This window comes from Alexandromys fortis, unplaced genomic scaffold (assembly GCF_014885135.2).
Source record: "Alexandromys fortis isolate MF-2015 unplaced genomic scaffold, M_Fortis_MF-2015_v1.1 scaffold_92, whole genome shotgun sequence".
Lineage (NCBI taxonomy): Eukaryota > Metazoa > Chordata > Mammalia > Rodentia > Cricetidae > Alexandromys > Alexandromys fortis.
Window position 1 is genome coordinate 3,748,483 of NW_026067972.1, and position 14,907 is coordinate 3,763,389.

The 14,907-nt window shown below is 51.1% G+C and overlaps 1 protein-coding gene across 4 annotated transcripts in view; it reads right to left on the bottom strand.

The window, feature by feature from the left end:
* The window catches only part of Tmod1 (tropomodulin 1), a 70,415-nt gene that overhangs the window by 6,364 nt on the left and 49,144 nt on the right, over window positions 1-14,907 (bottom strand). For all 4 annotated transcript variants that reach the window (XM_050156161.1, XM_050156160.1, XM_050156163.1 and 1 more), the window contains 4 exons: window positions 14,238-14,327; window positions 12,914-13,044; window positions 11,232-11,339; window positions 8,115-8,258 (listed from right to left, as the gene is read on the bottom strand). In XM_050156161.1, the coding sequence (XP_050012118.1) occupies window positions 8,115-8,258; window positions 11,232-11,339; window positions 12,914-13,044; window positions 14,238-14,327 (473 nt within the window). The remainder of the gene's footprint in view (window positions 1-8,114; window positions 8,259-11,231; window positions 11,340-12,913; window positions 13,045-14,237; window positions 14,328-14,907) is intronic.

The following is a 14,907-nucleotide window of genomic DNA, read 5'->3' on the forward strand; positions in this document are numbered from 1 at the left end:
CCCCCCCACCTGCCTACATTGTGGAGGCAGAAAATAGCCTCTCTATCTTGAGAATAAACAAGCATGTAGAGATGGAAGCCAGACTTCAGACCTTTAGTTTATTAATGCCAGAGCCGAGACATGGCCTTGACCTCATCGATGGCCGGAAGGGCTTTGGAAGTCCACAGCCCCGGCCTCAAACCATTACTTTTAAACTAAGGTGTAAGATAGAAAGTGAGCGTATTGAGTTACTGGGCAGAACTGGGAGAGCAGCTGTAGTCTGCACAGGCCCTGGGTTTGATCCCCAGCACTGAAAAACAAAAAGCACATATACTTCTGGGTAAGATGTCCAAGGACCATCTTGCTTGCTTCCTTCTCGGACTCTAGGGAAGTCTTCCCAGAGGAGGGAAGAAGAGCTGCTGGGAACCAGAGCAACCGCTCAGGCCTGGCTTATTTTTACGGTAGCACTACTCAGCAGCGATCGCAGTGTGCCAAGCAAAATCACAAGGACACCACAAGAGGGACACACCCACTACCTCTTCACCATCAACCTGTGGGACAGAACTTTCATGTCACAGGCCAGGAAAATGGGGTGCGCAGGAATGAAGAGGTTTTCCCACAAGTCCCAGCACTGACCAGCGGCAGAAGGAGCTGCACGCAGGTATCTGCTCCGGGGTCTCTAGCTGTCACCTCGGGCCTCGGAGGAAGCTCAAAGACAGACACGGAACAGATAGAAAAGCCACAGGTGGCCAGGAGGGCAGAACTGCGGTCCTCTCGTTGGGAGTCCGTGCAGCAAAGGGACCATACAGTGAAGGAGAGACCTCTGTCCCCTGAGGCAAGTGAATAGAAGCAGCAGGAAGGCTGGGACTAACGGGGCTGCAGGCTGTGACCCTATGAATAGCTTGCTTAGGTGGCATAGAAAGATCAGGAGAGTGACCTCAGACCTTGACAGTGGGTGAAAGGCAGTAAGAAGCCCCGAGGGACAGACCAGGGACTGGGTTGCCAGGACTGCGCTGGCAGAGTTTGGGCAGTGAAGTTCTCTGGCTTCCTTTCAGATTCAATAAATCACTTGTGGATAAATATAATATTTTTAACATTCAAATGATTGGATGGAGAGAAGTGAACAGTCTTCCTTCATACCATCTCTCCCTTCCCATCATCCCCCGGTCCACAGACTCCCCCACCACCACCACCACGGCCAGTGGCTATGCTGGGGATAAGATACAGGGCAGAAATAGACAGGGTTGGGTTGTTTTGTTGCTCTTTCCCCCTTAAATAGATTCATCTCATATTTATTTTCTGCAACTTCCTGTTCCGTTCACTATTTTGTAGAGGTCTTCCCAAGCTAGTCACAAGAGAAATGCTGCCTTGTTTTTTTAACTGCTTCTTGGGATGCCCTTGAGATGCTGCAGAGAGGATGGCTGTTGATGGCTGTGCCCACGCCTCGTGCCACAAATGGCAGTGCAGTGGATTCTGCAGGGGAAGGGGGGCTGCTCCACAGTCAGCGGTAGGGGCACACTTTGGATTGGCATCATGGCTGTTCTGTGGAAAACATATATGGTGAGCACGCCTTTGGACATCATAGGACTGCCTGCTGCCCCATGAGGTTTAAGAGGCCATGGAGTTCCAGCCTTCCTGCTGCTTCTATTCACTTGCCTCAGGGGACAGAGGTCTCTGCCTCACTGTATGGTCCCTTTGCTGCACGGACTCCCAACGAGAGGACCGCAGTTCTGCCCTCCTGGCCACCTGTGGCTTTTCTATCTGTGCCGTGTCTGTCTTTGAGCTTCCTCCGAGGCCCGAAGTGACAGCTAGAGACCCCGGAGCAGATACCTGCGTTCCGCTCCTTCTGCCACTGGTCAGTTCTGGGACTTGTGGGAAAACTCTTCATGTTTACGCTCCTATGCTTACGAACTGAGGGCTTTCCATCTGGTGAGGAGAGGACAAGTGTCTCAGGTGCTGGGATCGATGAGGTGGGACCGGTGGCTGAACTCCTGGGCAGCAGGCCATTCACTTAGCTCATTTGAGGACAGGCTACTGTGTGGTGACCTGGATGACACGTGCAAAATACCAGCACGCCAGCTGTGGTGGGGGGCACTCCTTTAATCCCAGCACTTGGGAGGCAGAGGTGGGCGGATCTCTGTGAGCTGGAGGCCAACCTGGTCTACATAGTGAGTTCCAGGACAGTCAGAGCTATTTAGTGAGACCCTGTCTCAGAAGAAAGAAGAAAGAAGAAAGAAAGAAGGAAGAAGAAGAAAGAAAGGAGAAGAAGAAGAAGAAGAAGAAGAAGAAGAAGAAGAAGAAGAAGAAGAAGAAGAAGAAGAAGAAAAAGAAGAAGAAAAAGAAGAAGAAAGCGAACTTTAAAAAGAAAGAAACTACTTCACCAGGAAGGTGTCCTGGGAGTATCTTGGTCAACACTGAAGTCATAGTGCCACCTCTCACGGGCATACACGTTCATCTAATTGCAAGCTGCCAATTCTTCCACTCTGGTAGCACAGCCCTGGGGAGGAATTTCACCGCTTGAGACACCTGCTTTATCCTTGGGTAGCTCTGCTGACTAGAAAGGCCTTTCTCACCAAAGTGCTGTGATGCAAAACCATACAGAGGGTGCTTATGACAGTGACTTAAGGAAGTCTACAGAGAGGAGTGGAGGGATGACACTAGGGAAAACTTTTTAAAAATCATATGGAAATATACCATTGGTAAAATTTCTTAATATATGTGCATATATATATTTATATAAAAGAATTTAACTAGATTATTTTACACAGGTAGTAATGCTTATTTCAGAAGCCAGAGGTTGCCAAATAAAAAGCCTAGTGCCAGATGTGGAATTCCTCCCCTTGAGCTGATCATCAGGGGTGTCTCAAAAAGGCCCCCCAAACAACATAGGCTATTGCTTTGTATTGCTCACCAGAACCTGATGGTAAAACCACATCCCTGAAGACACCTCATAGTTTGGTCCCAGGACATGGAGATAGCAAATGATACTGACCAGGGAGATTCTTCCTCACTGGCTAGCTTTCCTAGTGCCTGAAAGGGCTAAGCAGGCTGCTGGAGGGTGAAGGGAGAGGGCAGGGGAGTCATTAACAGCCTACCTGTTGTGAACCCTGTGAACTATGATAATGACTGTCCTGGCAAGACAGGTCCACGGGTACAAGACAGGTACATGTGTTGTGGAGAACCAACTGCTTTCTGGTTGGATTTAAGGCCCACTCCATGGGAAGAAAAACATGCTGGGTGCTGTAAATCTGGCCAAGAACCCACAGTTGGCAAGCACCCAGAGCCCAGGGCTGAACTGAGTGCTATTAACCTGCTAAACAACATAGCATCAACCGCCCTCCCTGCTTGTATCCTTCTACCTGTATGCTAGTACAGCCATCACACCTCAGCAGAGATGTCGCTTTTTGCAACAGATGGTGGCAAATGCAGAAACTTAGAACCAAAGTCCAGAGAATAAGTGTCAGTGAAGCGCTCAGTCACATCTGGTGCCGTGCCCCAAGACTCAAGGACCATTATGGAAGAGGGAGCTGAAAGATCCTAAGAGCCAGAGGTCAGGGAAGACTGGAGCAAAACAGCATCTTCTGGACACGGCAGGACCAAGTCACTGTGAACTCAGAGCAGCCATGGCTGCCTGCACAAGACCAAGCCAGTCAGCATTCTAACATGGAGGAGGGGGACTCACAAGTCCCTCCCCTAGCTAAGGAGCTATTGACAGTTGATGTCTCAGGGAGGAGAGGCAGTTTTCTTGAATGGTGTCGTCCATGGGCTTTGTTTTGTTTTGAGAGAGGGCCCCACTAGGTTATGTTTTTATCAAAAAACGAGGTGGGTAGGGAGGTAGAGAAGGAATCTGGGAGGAGTTAGGTGTGAATATGATCACAATATATTTTCTGAAATCATCAAAGAATTATTAAAAAATAAACCTGAAAAATTCTTTGGTATAGCTCCCTCAAAAGGTAGATAGAGCCTCGTTCGCCTCCTTCCTGTGTGTGTGCGGTGCCTATCCGTTCACTTCTAAAAGAAAATGTCAGAGTAGACTTTGCTCAGGTTTCAAGGCTGGTCATCAAAGACAGCTGGAACTTTCTTCTTTGCCTTGAATGACATGTTCTGGGGGAAGTTAGCCAGCTCAGCGGCCCCTGATTCTTGTCACTCAGAAACTGAGCAAATTTGCTGAGTATTGGTTTATCCCAGAACTCTGAGGCTAAGCCTTGGGGTCATTTGTTACGTAACTATAGATAACAGATATACTCCCAGACAGCGTTAAATTAGAGAAAAACCAGACCCAAACAGATTAACTTCGAAAAACAACATGAATGTATAATCCACTTCCTGTGGCTCCTGTCCAAAATATCAAGCAGTGTCCCTGACACACAGGGGAGGGGAAAGGGGGATTGTAACCAATATGCCCAGATGGCTGATACATCCTCATTTGGAGGGGTTGTGTTTCCAGGTCTTATCTGTTCCGAGGGACTCAGAAGGACTGGGGAGGGACTGCTGGACATAAAACTGTTGGGAGGCAAGAGGAGGCTCAAGAAAGCAGAGCAGGGCTGGGGGGTGATACAGCTGGGGATGGGGATCTCCAAGCACCCTGTGGTTAGAGCCTACTTCGTGGGCCAGATAGGGTGTATCCTCTCAGATGTGTAGCAAGGATGCTGACAATCCAACCCAGCTCTGTCTTGGACAATGGCCTTGACTGAAACAAGTCCCCTCCTTCTCAGTTTCCCCACTGCAAAGAAAGCTGGTCAGCCACTCTCAGAGCTTTTCAGGCCGGCTCAGGGCCCCTGAGGCTGCTCCCCACCCTTGTCGGATTTAGGGCAGTTTTGGGCAGAAGCAGAACATTGCCTGGAGATAACGGGAAGCACTTAGTAAACAAACTGCCTCAGAATCCATGTCACCCTGTGTAGAATGCCCCAAGTCCCTTTCTTTGGCCGTAAAAGGAGACAGAAGGAAAGTCTCTCAACACAGGTTACAATTCCAAGGACTGAGGCAAACGCTCTGGCCTTCAAGGACCTCGGTGACGAACCAAGGAAGAGGAATAAATCAATGCCACTTGTCACCTCCTCCTGGCCCCTCCCTTTTACCCTGGTCATCACGAGAAGACAACTGTGTCCAGACCTCCTGGGACACATTGCAATGCATGCATGGCCTTTCCCTGAGCTGGGGCCAGGGAAGCCTCCAACCTGAAGCCTTCATCCACAGTCTTCATCCATTCAGCCATTCCCCACCAGGCCCCATTACAGCCTGAGGCCCCCACTTAGGCAGGAGTGTCACCCCAGAACCAGAAGTCTTGGTTGTAGCTTCTGCTGGCATCCTATCCTTAGCTTTCTCTTCACTGGTCCAGGAGGAGCCACCCTGTCAGAGCAGAACCTACAGGATTACCCACCAGCCCCTTTGCCTCTTCATCCTCACAGGCTTCTTCTGGGCCCCCGGAGTCCTGCCTAGATGGGCTGTGAGCTCTCCCCAGCCTTTTCTCTATTTTCTTTTCTCCTGGGTACCCTGACTTCCGTTTTCCCTTTGATACACTCTCCTCTCTCTGCCGCCTTCTCCCTGACACCCGCCCTGGCCTGCTCCTGACTATGGCTGACCCCTCCACTGGACCCCACCCATTTCCACCCCATCTGTGGCTTACAAGAGCACCTGATGCAAAGGTCATTTCTTCACCTGTCTCTCCTCCTACCCAGTGTGGCTTCCTAGAAGACTCAATCGGAGCCTCGCTTTAGCAGAGGCCAGCATGGCCAAGGGGATGAGGAAGAGAAAGGCCAGGCTAACCTCACAAAACCAGTAATTTCAAGAACCCCAACAGACACCGTGTGCAGGCTTTAGAGTCATATATACCTGAGCCAGGATCTTCCTCGGTCACTAACTCTGTGACCTGAGGCAGGTGACACGGTCCATATGGCAGTCAGAATCAGAGGGTGAGCGCAGGGACACGAAGCAGCCAGCGTGAGTCCTGTGGGCACTCACCCTCTGGGTAGTGTGTGAGATCACAACCTGCATAGTGACTCTCAAAGTCGCCAACGGTGTCGGTCTCTAGATCTGTAGCCCCTTAGGACACTGGCTAATTATCCTCATTTACAAGAGGAGAAGCTGAGGCCAGGCAGTGAATGTGCATACACTGGGGTGTCTGGCCAGGGTGAAGGCAATGGTCAGCACAAAGTCTCTAATGCCCCAGGGGCACAGGTGGAATACAGCTGAAAGGGGAAGGTGGAAGGCTTGATATCAGCCACCACTTGGTTGAGGGTCTGCCCTGGGAGTCAAGTTTCAGCTGATGCTCTGACTCCTTCCTGACCAGGACAGACGTCACAAGAATAGCCAGGCTGGCAGGGAGGGTGCTGTTGCAGGCTGTGATCCATCTGCTCTGCCTTTCCAACCTTCAGGGGATCAGGGTCAGCAATGGTCAAGGGACAAGGCAGAGACAGGGTCAATGTAGCCGATGCAGCCTCTTTCTATACATGAGAAACATGCTCTCTCTCCAGCACACAGCTTGCAGAGTTTTTCTCTGCCCCCTCTCATTCTGCAGTGAATAGTATAACCATCCGGGACACGTTTGCTTACCAGGTACCCATAAGGCCCAGGTACCAGGCTGGGCACTGAGATAAGGAGAAGACTCCGACCCAGCACCACCTTCTGAGAAGCTCATGGGCATACTGAAGGGCAGGGGAACCGCTGGGGGAGCACCTAGCTCTGAGGAGCTCATGTGGATGCTGAAGGGCCAGGGAGCCACAATACCTAGCTCTGTCTGGGCAGGAAGGCTTGGAGGAGTTGTGGAGGCTAAGCAGGGAAGGCAGGGGTATAAATACTCTCAAAAACCAAATGGGAGAGAGGAAAGGAAGGAGGAAGGGAGGGAAGGAAGGAGGGAAGGACTTGTATGTAGTGCCTGCACTTCCCACCAGCTACACTCCTGTTAGCCGACCTGCCAAGTACATCCCTGAGGCAGAGAACGCACATAGCCCTTTATGCTGGCCCAGGATGCTTTCGCACACTCCATGCAGCACAAAGGGTTTCCTAGCAGGGAATGGGCAGGCGGGGCATAGGATGTTCCAGAAGTCTATGGCGTGGGAGCAAGCTAGGAAGTTTCTGAAAGCCATGATGAGGCCTCTGGAAGCCGGTGATGCTTAGTTCTGACTGTGACAGACTCCCGAGCTCATTATAATTAATCTGCTCATTTTTATTCTCGGCACTTTCTGTCTGCCACATCTTACAAGAAGAAAGTAACTTGTGGTTTTGCTTGGGCACAATAATTTCACAGTATCCTCCCCGCCCCCCCGAGTCTTCTCTCCAAACAAACATACACAGCCATCCAGCCACATTTGCCAGTGCAGAGAAAATTTCAGTCTTCCCCGTCTATAAAGAAGATAGTGACTTAGTCTAAAAAGCAATGCGCAGTCGTGGATAGAGAGTAGGCTTTGGGGTTGGGGAGCTGTGGGTTCAAATCTTGCCTCTTGAGTGCTGAGTGTGAGTCTGAGGAAGTTACCCCTCTCTTAGCCTCTTTCAGCAGAGGCTGACCACACCCGCATCCTACAGCGGGAGATGAAGATCAGAGATGCTGGGCACACGGCGGCACTGAGCCTCCCACCCCCACAGCAACCCGCAACTGTCCAACAGCCAAGCTATTGCCACATGCAGTTCCAGTTATTAACTTTCTCTGAGACAACCAAGACCAAAAGAATTGCCCGCAAAGAACTGACTGGACCATAGAATCCAGAGAAACAGGAGCTCTCTGGGATAAAGACAGGGGAGGTACCATGTGGAGGAGACTCAAAAGTCACCTCAAGTGTGGGGACAGGGGGAATGGGGGTATCACTGGTGAAGAACCCCATGGCTTGTGGGATCTGTGCCCTCCACGTCTCAGGTTCCTCAACAGAACGACTGAGGCTTAGAAGTATATTCCTTTGCTCTGGGTCTAAGTAAGGACATTCTTAAAGCCAAGGGCCAAGGCTGGAGCTAAGGTGTGAATTCCCACCACTCATGGGCACATGATGAAGTTGACGGCGCTGGAAAGAAGGTAGTGCGGCGAGGTGGGGGGGTCGGGACAGGAACACCTGGAGGTGGCTCGCAGTGGGCTCTAGAACATCTGTCACCAGTGTCCTTTGCTCCACCAGCAGCACGCGGGAAGGTGAAGACCCCGCCCGACTCACCTGGTTATCAATCTTCAGTTCCACCAGAGAGGTGTTGTGTGGGAGAGCTTCCACCAGGCGCAGGATCCCAGCTCCAGAAATGAAGTTGGATTCCACGTTCAGTGTCTTCAACACCTTGTTCACTTTCAGCATGTCGGCAAGTGCCTTTGGGAGATAAGCAGGACCTGTGAGCTACCCTGGGCAAGGATGGAGCAGATCCAGGTGGTCCCTGGAGCTGCCTTTCGAAGCATGCCTCTGTGTCTGCTCCCCCGCAACCTGCCATGGCCCCCGAACACCCCTTAAGGAGACCGCTCATCAGGACTCAGAGACCTCTGGACCTGCTTCTCTTCCCTGCGCAGCCTTGGCCCTCTGGGTTTGCTGCACACGCTCAGTGCCTTCCCACCCCTTAGCCTTTCTCTGCTTCATTTGACCACTTGGAAAGTTCTGTTTCACTTGGCTAAGTCTTGTTCATCCTTCAAGCTCTTTCACAGAGCCTCTGGCTCCAAGAGCTTTGCTAACACCCCAGGCCTGCTCCCTGTGACCTCAGAACTTATCCACATCTCCTTCACTCAAGTCTCCATTTGCTATTATTTTGTTTGTGTGCATGCACGTGCATGTATGTGTCTGTGTGCATGTGTGTCTGTGTGCATGTTCATGTATGTGCAGGCATACATAGGAGTGTGTTCACACTCCTATGCGTACATGCTCACAGATGTGCGGGTATATGTATGTGCATGCAGAGGTCAGAAGACAACTCCGATGTCATCTGCATAAATACCGTCTTCCTTTGAGAGGGCATCTTTCTCATTGCCTTGGAGCTCACCAGTTATAATCTACATTTGGTGGGCAGGGAGCCTCAGGGGTTTCCTGTGTCCACCTCTCTAGCTCTATGATTATAAGTGAGCCACCGCGCCCAGCTTTCGATATGGTGCCCAGGTTGTCATGCTTGTAGGGGGAGCGCTTTACTGACTGAGCTATCTCCCTAGGGTCTCACACCCCTCGTGTTTATCGTTGATGTGTTTCCACCACTAGACAATCTACCCTTCATGGGCTGAAAATGTAGCTTAATATCTGTTTTTGTTTTTGTTCTTTTTTTTTTTTTAACATGGTTTCTTTGTAGCTTTGAGGCCTGTCCTACAACTCCCCTTGTAGAGCAGACTGGCCTCGAACTCACAGAGATCTGCCTGTCTCTGCCTCCCAAATGCTGGGATTAAAGGCATGCGCCACCACCGCCCATCTTAACACAGTGCCCAGCACACAGTAGGCCATCAAACAATGATCACCAGGGCCCGCAGTGAGTCTCTGTATCCCCCATGGATGCTTGGCTTGTCTCCTCTACGGCCCTGCTGAAATGTCACCATGGTCTTTCTCTGAGCCCCAGAGAGTACAGGGCTGGCTTGCAGAGTACAGCTCAGATGGCCCTCAGCACGTTTGAGAGGGTTCTAGCCAGGGGGTGTAGATGACAATCGGAGCCTCTGAAGGAAATGAGGTAATTAGCAGCTGGGGGAAACTATGCGTCATGGGGAAAGAAGATACCAGCAGCCGACAGACCTGGGACACTGTGATCTGTGTGCCAGGGAGTCAGAAGCGATGCCAGGAAAGGCTGCCCTGTTGTGCTCCCCCAGAGCTGAGCCCTGCCAGAGACCCAGCTCCCAGGGAGCCTTCATGCTGTCCACTTTCCTCCTTTGGCTCCTGCAGTCCAGCATGCCAAGAGGTGGTGTGTCAGCTTCTCTATGACCAATCTGTTCCCGACCTGTGTAGGGTGGTCTCCTGAGCCTCACCAGCAACACTGTCTCCCAGGAAATGCCTGGCCTGACCTAGCCACCAGCCAGTTTAACAACCAGTGGGCAGGTGTGCCAGGCTATGAGCTGTGCATGCTGCTAACTGGGAGGCCCTGGAACCCTGTCGAGTTATGTGTCAGATCCTGGGTGAGGGGTCACAAAAGGGGAACAGAGGGTAGGAGAGAGTGCCAGGCAGGCAGTGCGACCTGCAGGGCTCTGGCACCTGGTCTAGCATTTCAGCACTTGGTGATGGTATGCAGGTATAAAGGGCCTGCCACCAGCTGTCAGCCTGGCACGGAGTCCATGCCCCTAAACCATCCATGGCATGGAGCTGAGTGCCAGCGTGGCCGTGCCTTGCTTCTGATCCATGAACAAGTAGTACACAGGGTTTCGCCAGCTAAGTCACTACAGACAGACTTGGGAACCATCAAGGCCAGTCAGGGGTCATTGATCTAGAAGTTCCCACTTTGGCAGCCTGGGAACTGCCTCTGCCCCCCACTGGGAGCTCATTCAGTTCTTTCAAAAGCACCTGCAGGAAGTCTCACCTACTTTAGAACTGGAAGAGGGCTGTTCCCTACTACTCTGTGACCTACTCTCCTTGGGGAGCGAATTCCTACCTCCTCACCACGCTGGACCATTCCACTGCCTTCAAGCCCCAACTATGGCTTCGATCATGGATGTGGGATATGAGACTGGTTACGGGCAGATTCCCAGAGCCTAACTCAGCATTATGCACAGACTGTCAAGAATTTGTATGGGATATTTTTAAAAAAGAATTAACAGTCACTTTGTAAGTAAAACTTACTTTAAGTAAACATGTTTTTTTTTCCATATGTTTGTATTTTGAGACAGAGCCTCATGGAATCTAAGCTAGTCTCAGACTTCCGATCCTCCTACCTCCACCTTCAGAATGCAGCTATCACCACACCCAGCTGCTTAAGCAGTTAAAGTAAAATCAGTCGCTGGGATTGACTGGCAAAGATGGTGATGTGGGAGCTGGAGATGCTGAGCCCCAGGAAGGGGAGGAGTTTTGAGCGTGAAGTGTTGAGTTTGAGAAAGACCAACTGTAGGTGTCAATGTGACTTTGTTTGATCCCAGGTCTGCTTTTCTCTTTTTGTGTGGCTTTGGACAAAGCCACTTGCCTATCCTCCCTGCACACCCACCCTTCTGAGACAGGGTGGTTGCAAGGATTAGCTGGGATGAGAATAGGGCATTGTGCAAGGGCTGTCCCATACATATACATCCCTTCCTGCCTCCTAGCTGAGTCCCCTCGCAAGCCACAATAGGGTTCTTCATCAGTGGGACCAGGCCTGAGGGCCCAGTGACTACATAGCAGAGTGGAGAGGTCAGAACATACAAACGCCACGGGGTCATTGCTGCGGGTCCCCACGATGCTGAACTTCTTCACATGGGTGTTCTCTTTCAGGGCTTCTGCGTAGGCCTTGAGGGTGGGTATGGGGATATTCTGCAGAGGAAAGGGCAGGAGAGTGAACAGCAGCCCTGCATGGGCCAAGGGGACAGGTGGCCTGCCAAGGCGAGGGGACAGTAGGTCTCTCCCAAATGCAGCCTGGCTCCTAGCAAGTCTCTCAATGGGCCATGGGACGGAGCTTTGAGATGCTGAGGATTCCCCAGTACACAGACAGAAGGAATCACCCCTGAAAGTTTCAGATAGGAACCGCAACTCTCTTCCATGCATGGAAGTTGAGAGGAATATTTACAAAAGACTGGGGACTGGGAGAGGAGCAGGGCTGAACCCTGGCTTCCACCCAGTGACTGGCAGCGTGTCTGACTTGCTGTGTGACGTGGGGGGACTCTCTTCCCCTCTTTGGGTCTGTTCTGAAAGACGGAATGCTCTCTGAGACATCTGTCCCAAAGGGTCTGGTCTCAGCATTGCCTCATGTCCGGGTTCTGGCGACAGCTTTTCACACCAATGTGCAGGCCAGCCCCACACCATCACACACAGAACCCCAGAGGGACACCTGGGTATTAGCGGTATTAGCGTATGTTTTTGAAATCTCAACAGATGAAAACTGGTCTATGTCCAACTGCCTCCAGGTATAGAAGGGAAACTGAGACCTGGCGGTATCCAAGCCCTTGTCTGAGGCCTCCTAATGAAGTCCCATGACTTGGGCTTGTCACCACCCAGAACATACGAGTCTGGATTGTGTTAGCGACTCTCATATGGCAGACAATGGAGGCACCAAGGGAGAGCTGGCTATGCTTTCCCAGAGCTCTCATTTCAAAGTGTCACCTAAGCCCCCGAGGGAGAAGAACAAGGAGCCAGGTGGAGGAGAAAACTGGGGTGCAGGTTTCCAATCTGATTGTGCTTGGGACTGGCAGCCCCTGAGAAGAAAGCAGAGAAGAAAGGAGAGCAGGAGTAAAGGGCTGGCTTCCATCCCCCCCCCCCCAGCTAATCCTGGGGCCTCAGCACAGAGCAGGTGGGCAGGCATCTGGGCCTGCTTCCACCGTCCTCCTGTACCCTGCACCGGTAGCCACAGTGCTGTGGCACACAGCTTGGGCATTTCTTGGGGCACTTGTACCAACATCTCCTTTCCTGACTGTAAAATGAGAGTGAATATGAGCATGATCCAGAGGGACCAGGGATGTCTCAGGGCTAGTGCCTGCCTGGGGTTTGTGACCCCATGAGTCTTGTAGGCACGGGGCTTTGCCAGCCTTGAGGTCCCGTGCTGCAATGTGGTTCTGACTCACAATTTTTAACACAGAGAATCTCTGTGTTTGTGCACAACATGGCAGACATCCAGATCAAAGTTGGAATGGCCTCTGGTGGACTTCTGAGCCTGTAATTGTCCTCTGAGAGAAACCAGGACTATGGGATTTGCTTGTTGACACTGGCCAACCCTTAAGTGTTCCCATATGTCAAGGCTTGTCTCTGTTTCTGATCCAGACATATCCAGGTCCAGATAGGACCCTGCTGGTCTATATAGCCTAGACTGCTGGCTATATGTCAAGACATAGCCCCCCCCCACAACTGAAAACCCCTACTCCCAATACACATGAATTGAAATAGCAGAACATTACCCGGATATTGTTGAGATTAACTTCTTCAAGTTCTGGGTCATTGTTCTTTATCCGCTCCAGCGTTTCCTCCACATCTGTTGAGTTTGGTTCTTCATCGGGCACAGGCTTGTACTGTGTCGGTTTAATCACACCTAGAGTGATGGATAAAAAAGGAGCTGGCTCCCAGAAACACAGGGGTCACTTTCTTCCAACATAAGGACTCCTTGAGAGAAAGTGTTGGTTGAGTTCAGAGTATACGCGAGGCAGCACATTTCAGAGGGAACCAGGGGCTGGGATAGGTCAGAAGGAGTCAGGGAGGAAGGTCGGGGTATCCCTGGATGCTGCTTTTGAGTCGTTACAAGACCTAAACACTCTGACTCTCAAGTCCTTGTCTGTTCAGTGGGGGTGGCCTTGCTGCCACGCTTGTTCTCACAGTGGGCTTCTAGGAGGGGAAGACGAGGTCTGGGCTGGGAAGAAGTGGAGTTCTTTTCCAAAAGAAAGGATACTAATTCTTTTGACACCTTCATTTCTCTTTGGGCCCCAAATGACAGCTTGGAATGATGCAGTCAAATAATTGAGACAATGTGACATGGGCCCAAAGGCCAAAGGGTCTCATGGGACAGAGAACAGCAGGAACTGAAGAGAAAGAAAGAGCCCCACAGAGTGGTAAGGAACACAGTTTTCAAAGACTATTGTGTGGAAAAAATAGATCTCTACTAAAATTGTCAAGTTGGGGGCTTGATCAGTAAAGTCCTCATCTCGCAAACATGAGCACCGAGTTCATCCCCAGATTCCATGTTAGAAAAGAAAAAGAGATCTGGGTGCAGCAGCCTGCACCTATAATTCTGGCACTGGGAAAGTGGAGGCAGGGGACCCCAGGAAATGACTGGCCAGTCATCAGGTCTAGCCAAATCCGTGAGCTCTAGGTTCACTGAGAGATTGTCTCAAAGGATAAGGCAGAGAGCAACTGGTCCAGCGTCCCCAGGTACACACGCATTCGGGCAAACAGCATAGAGGCATCCCATCCCAGCACACACACAACCCACTCTGCAAGGATTAAGGCACCGAACATAAGAAGCAAATCTCTAAAACCTTTAGAAGAAACGTGGCGTTGAGATGAAGGGGGCTTTGTAAACGAGTCATAAAATCCCAGCAGACTCAAAGGAAGACAGGCAAAGGAAGCGATGAAGAGCTTTGCCTGCTTAAAATGCGACAAGCCGGAGTATGGGGAGCTCGGGCTTCAAGATGCAGGAGGAGGCGTCTCTCTTTCAAGGCGTCCTCTGTGAGCCAGTCCCACGGACCAGCAAGGGCAGGGGATGGCAAGCAAGCAGGGTTGCGTACTTACTGTTGAGTCCCTCCTTGTTCACGATGGAGCTGCTGCCCAAGGCCTGGTAGTATTGCTGGTTGCTCATGAGCGTGTGCATGCCCAGGATAGCTGTGGGGACAAAGGGGGGTCCATGACTCTGCTCACGCAGACAGAGATGCCCCCCGGAGACCCATCTTCCACACGCTGGGAGCATGGTAAGAAACATATACACGAGACTGTAAAACCGTGGGTCATCTTTATCCTAGCTCTCATTCATGTAGCTCTTAGACCGCCCCCCTCCCCAGGCCTCCCTTTGGTTCTGGTTCCCAGGTCTCCTTGAAGATCCACAGGCACACTCCACCCAACGTGGCCCAACCGAACGAGTCTTTCCAGCAAGGATCTCTTTCAGGGAATGCACTGCCATCTTCTGCCCTGTCCTTCGGCCCATTTGGCCTCCCTGGGTCTCTCAGGTTATTTATTTAAAATTCAAATTCAGACAGGTGGTGATAATTCACACCTTTAATCCCAGCACTCAGGAGGCAGAGACCGGTGGATCTCTGAGTTTGAGGCCAGCCTGGTCCTACAGAGTGAGTTCCAGGACAGCCAGGCCTATTACACAGAGAAATCTTGTCTCAAAAAAACAAGTGGAAAAATTAAAATTTAACTGGACAGTCTATATTTTATTTAGCTATCCCACTACTCCAAGACT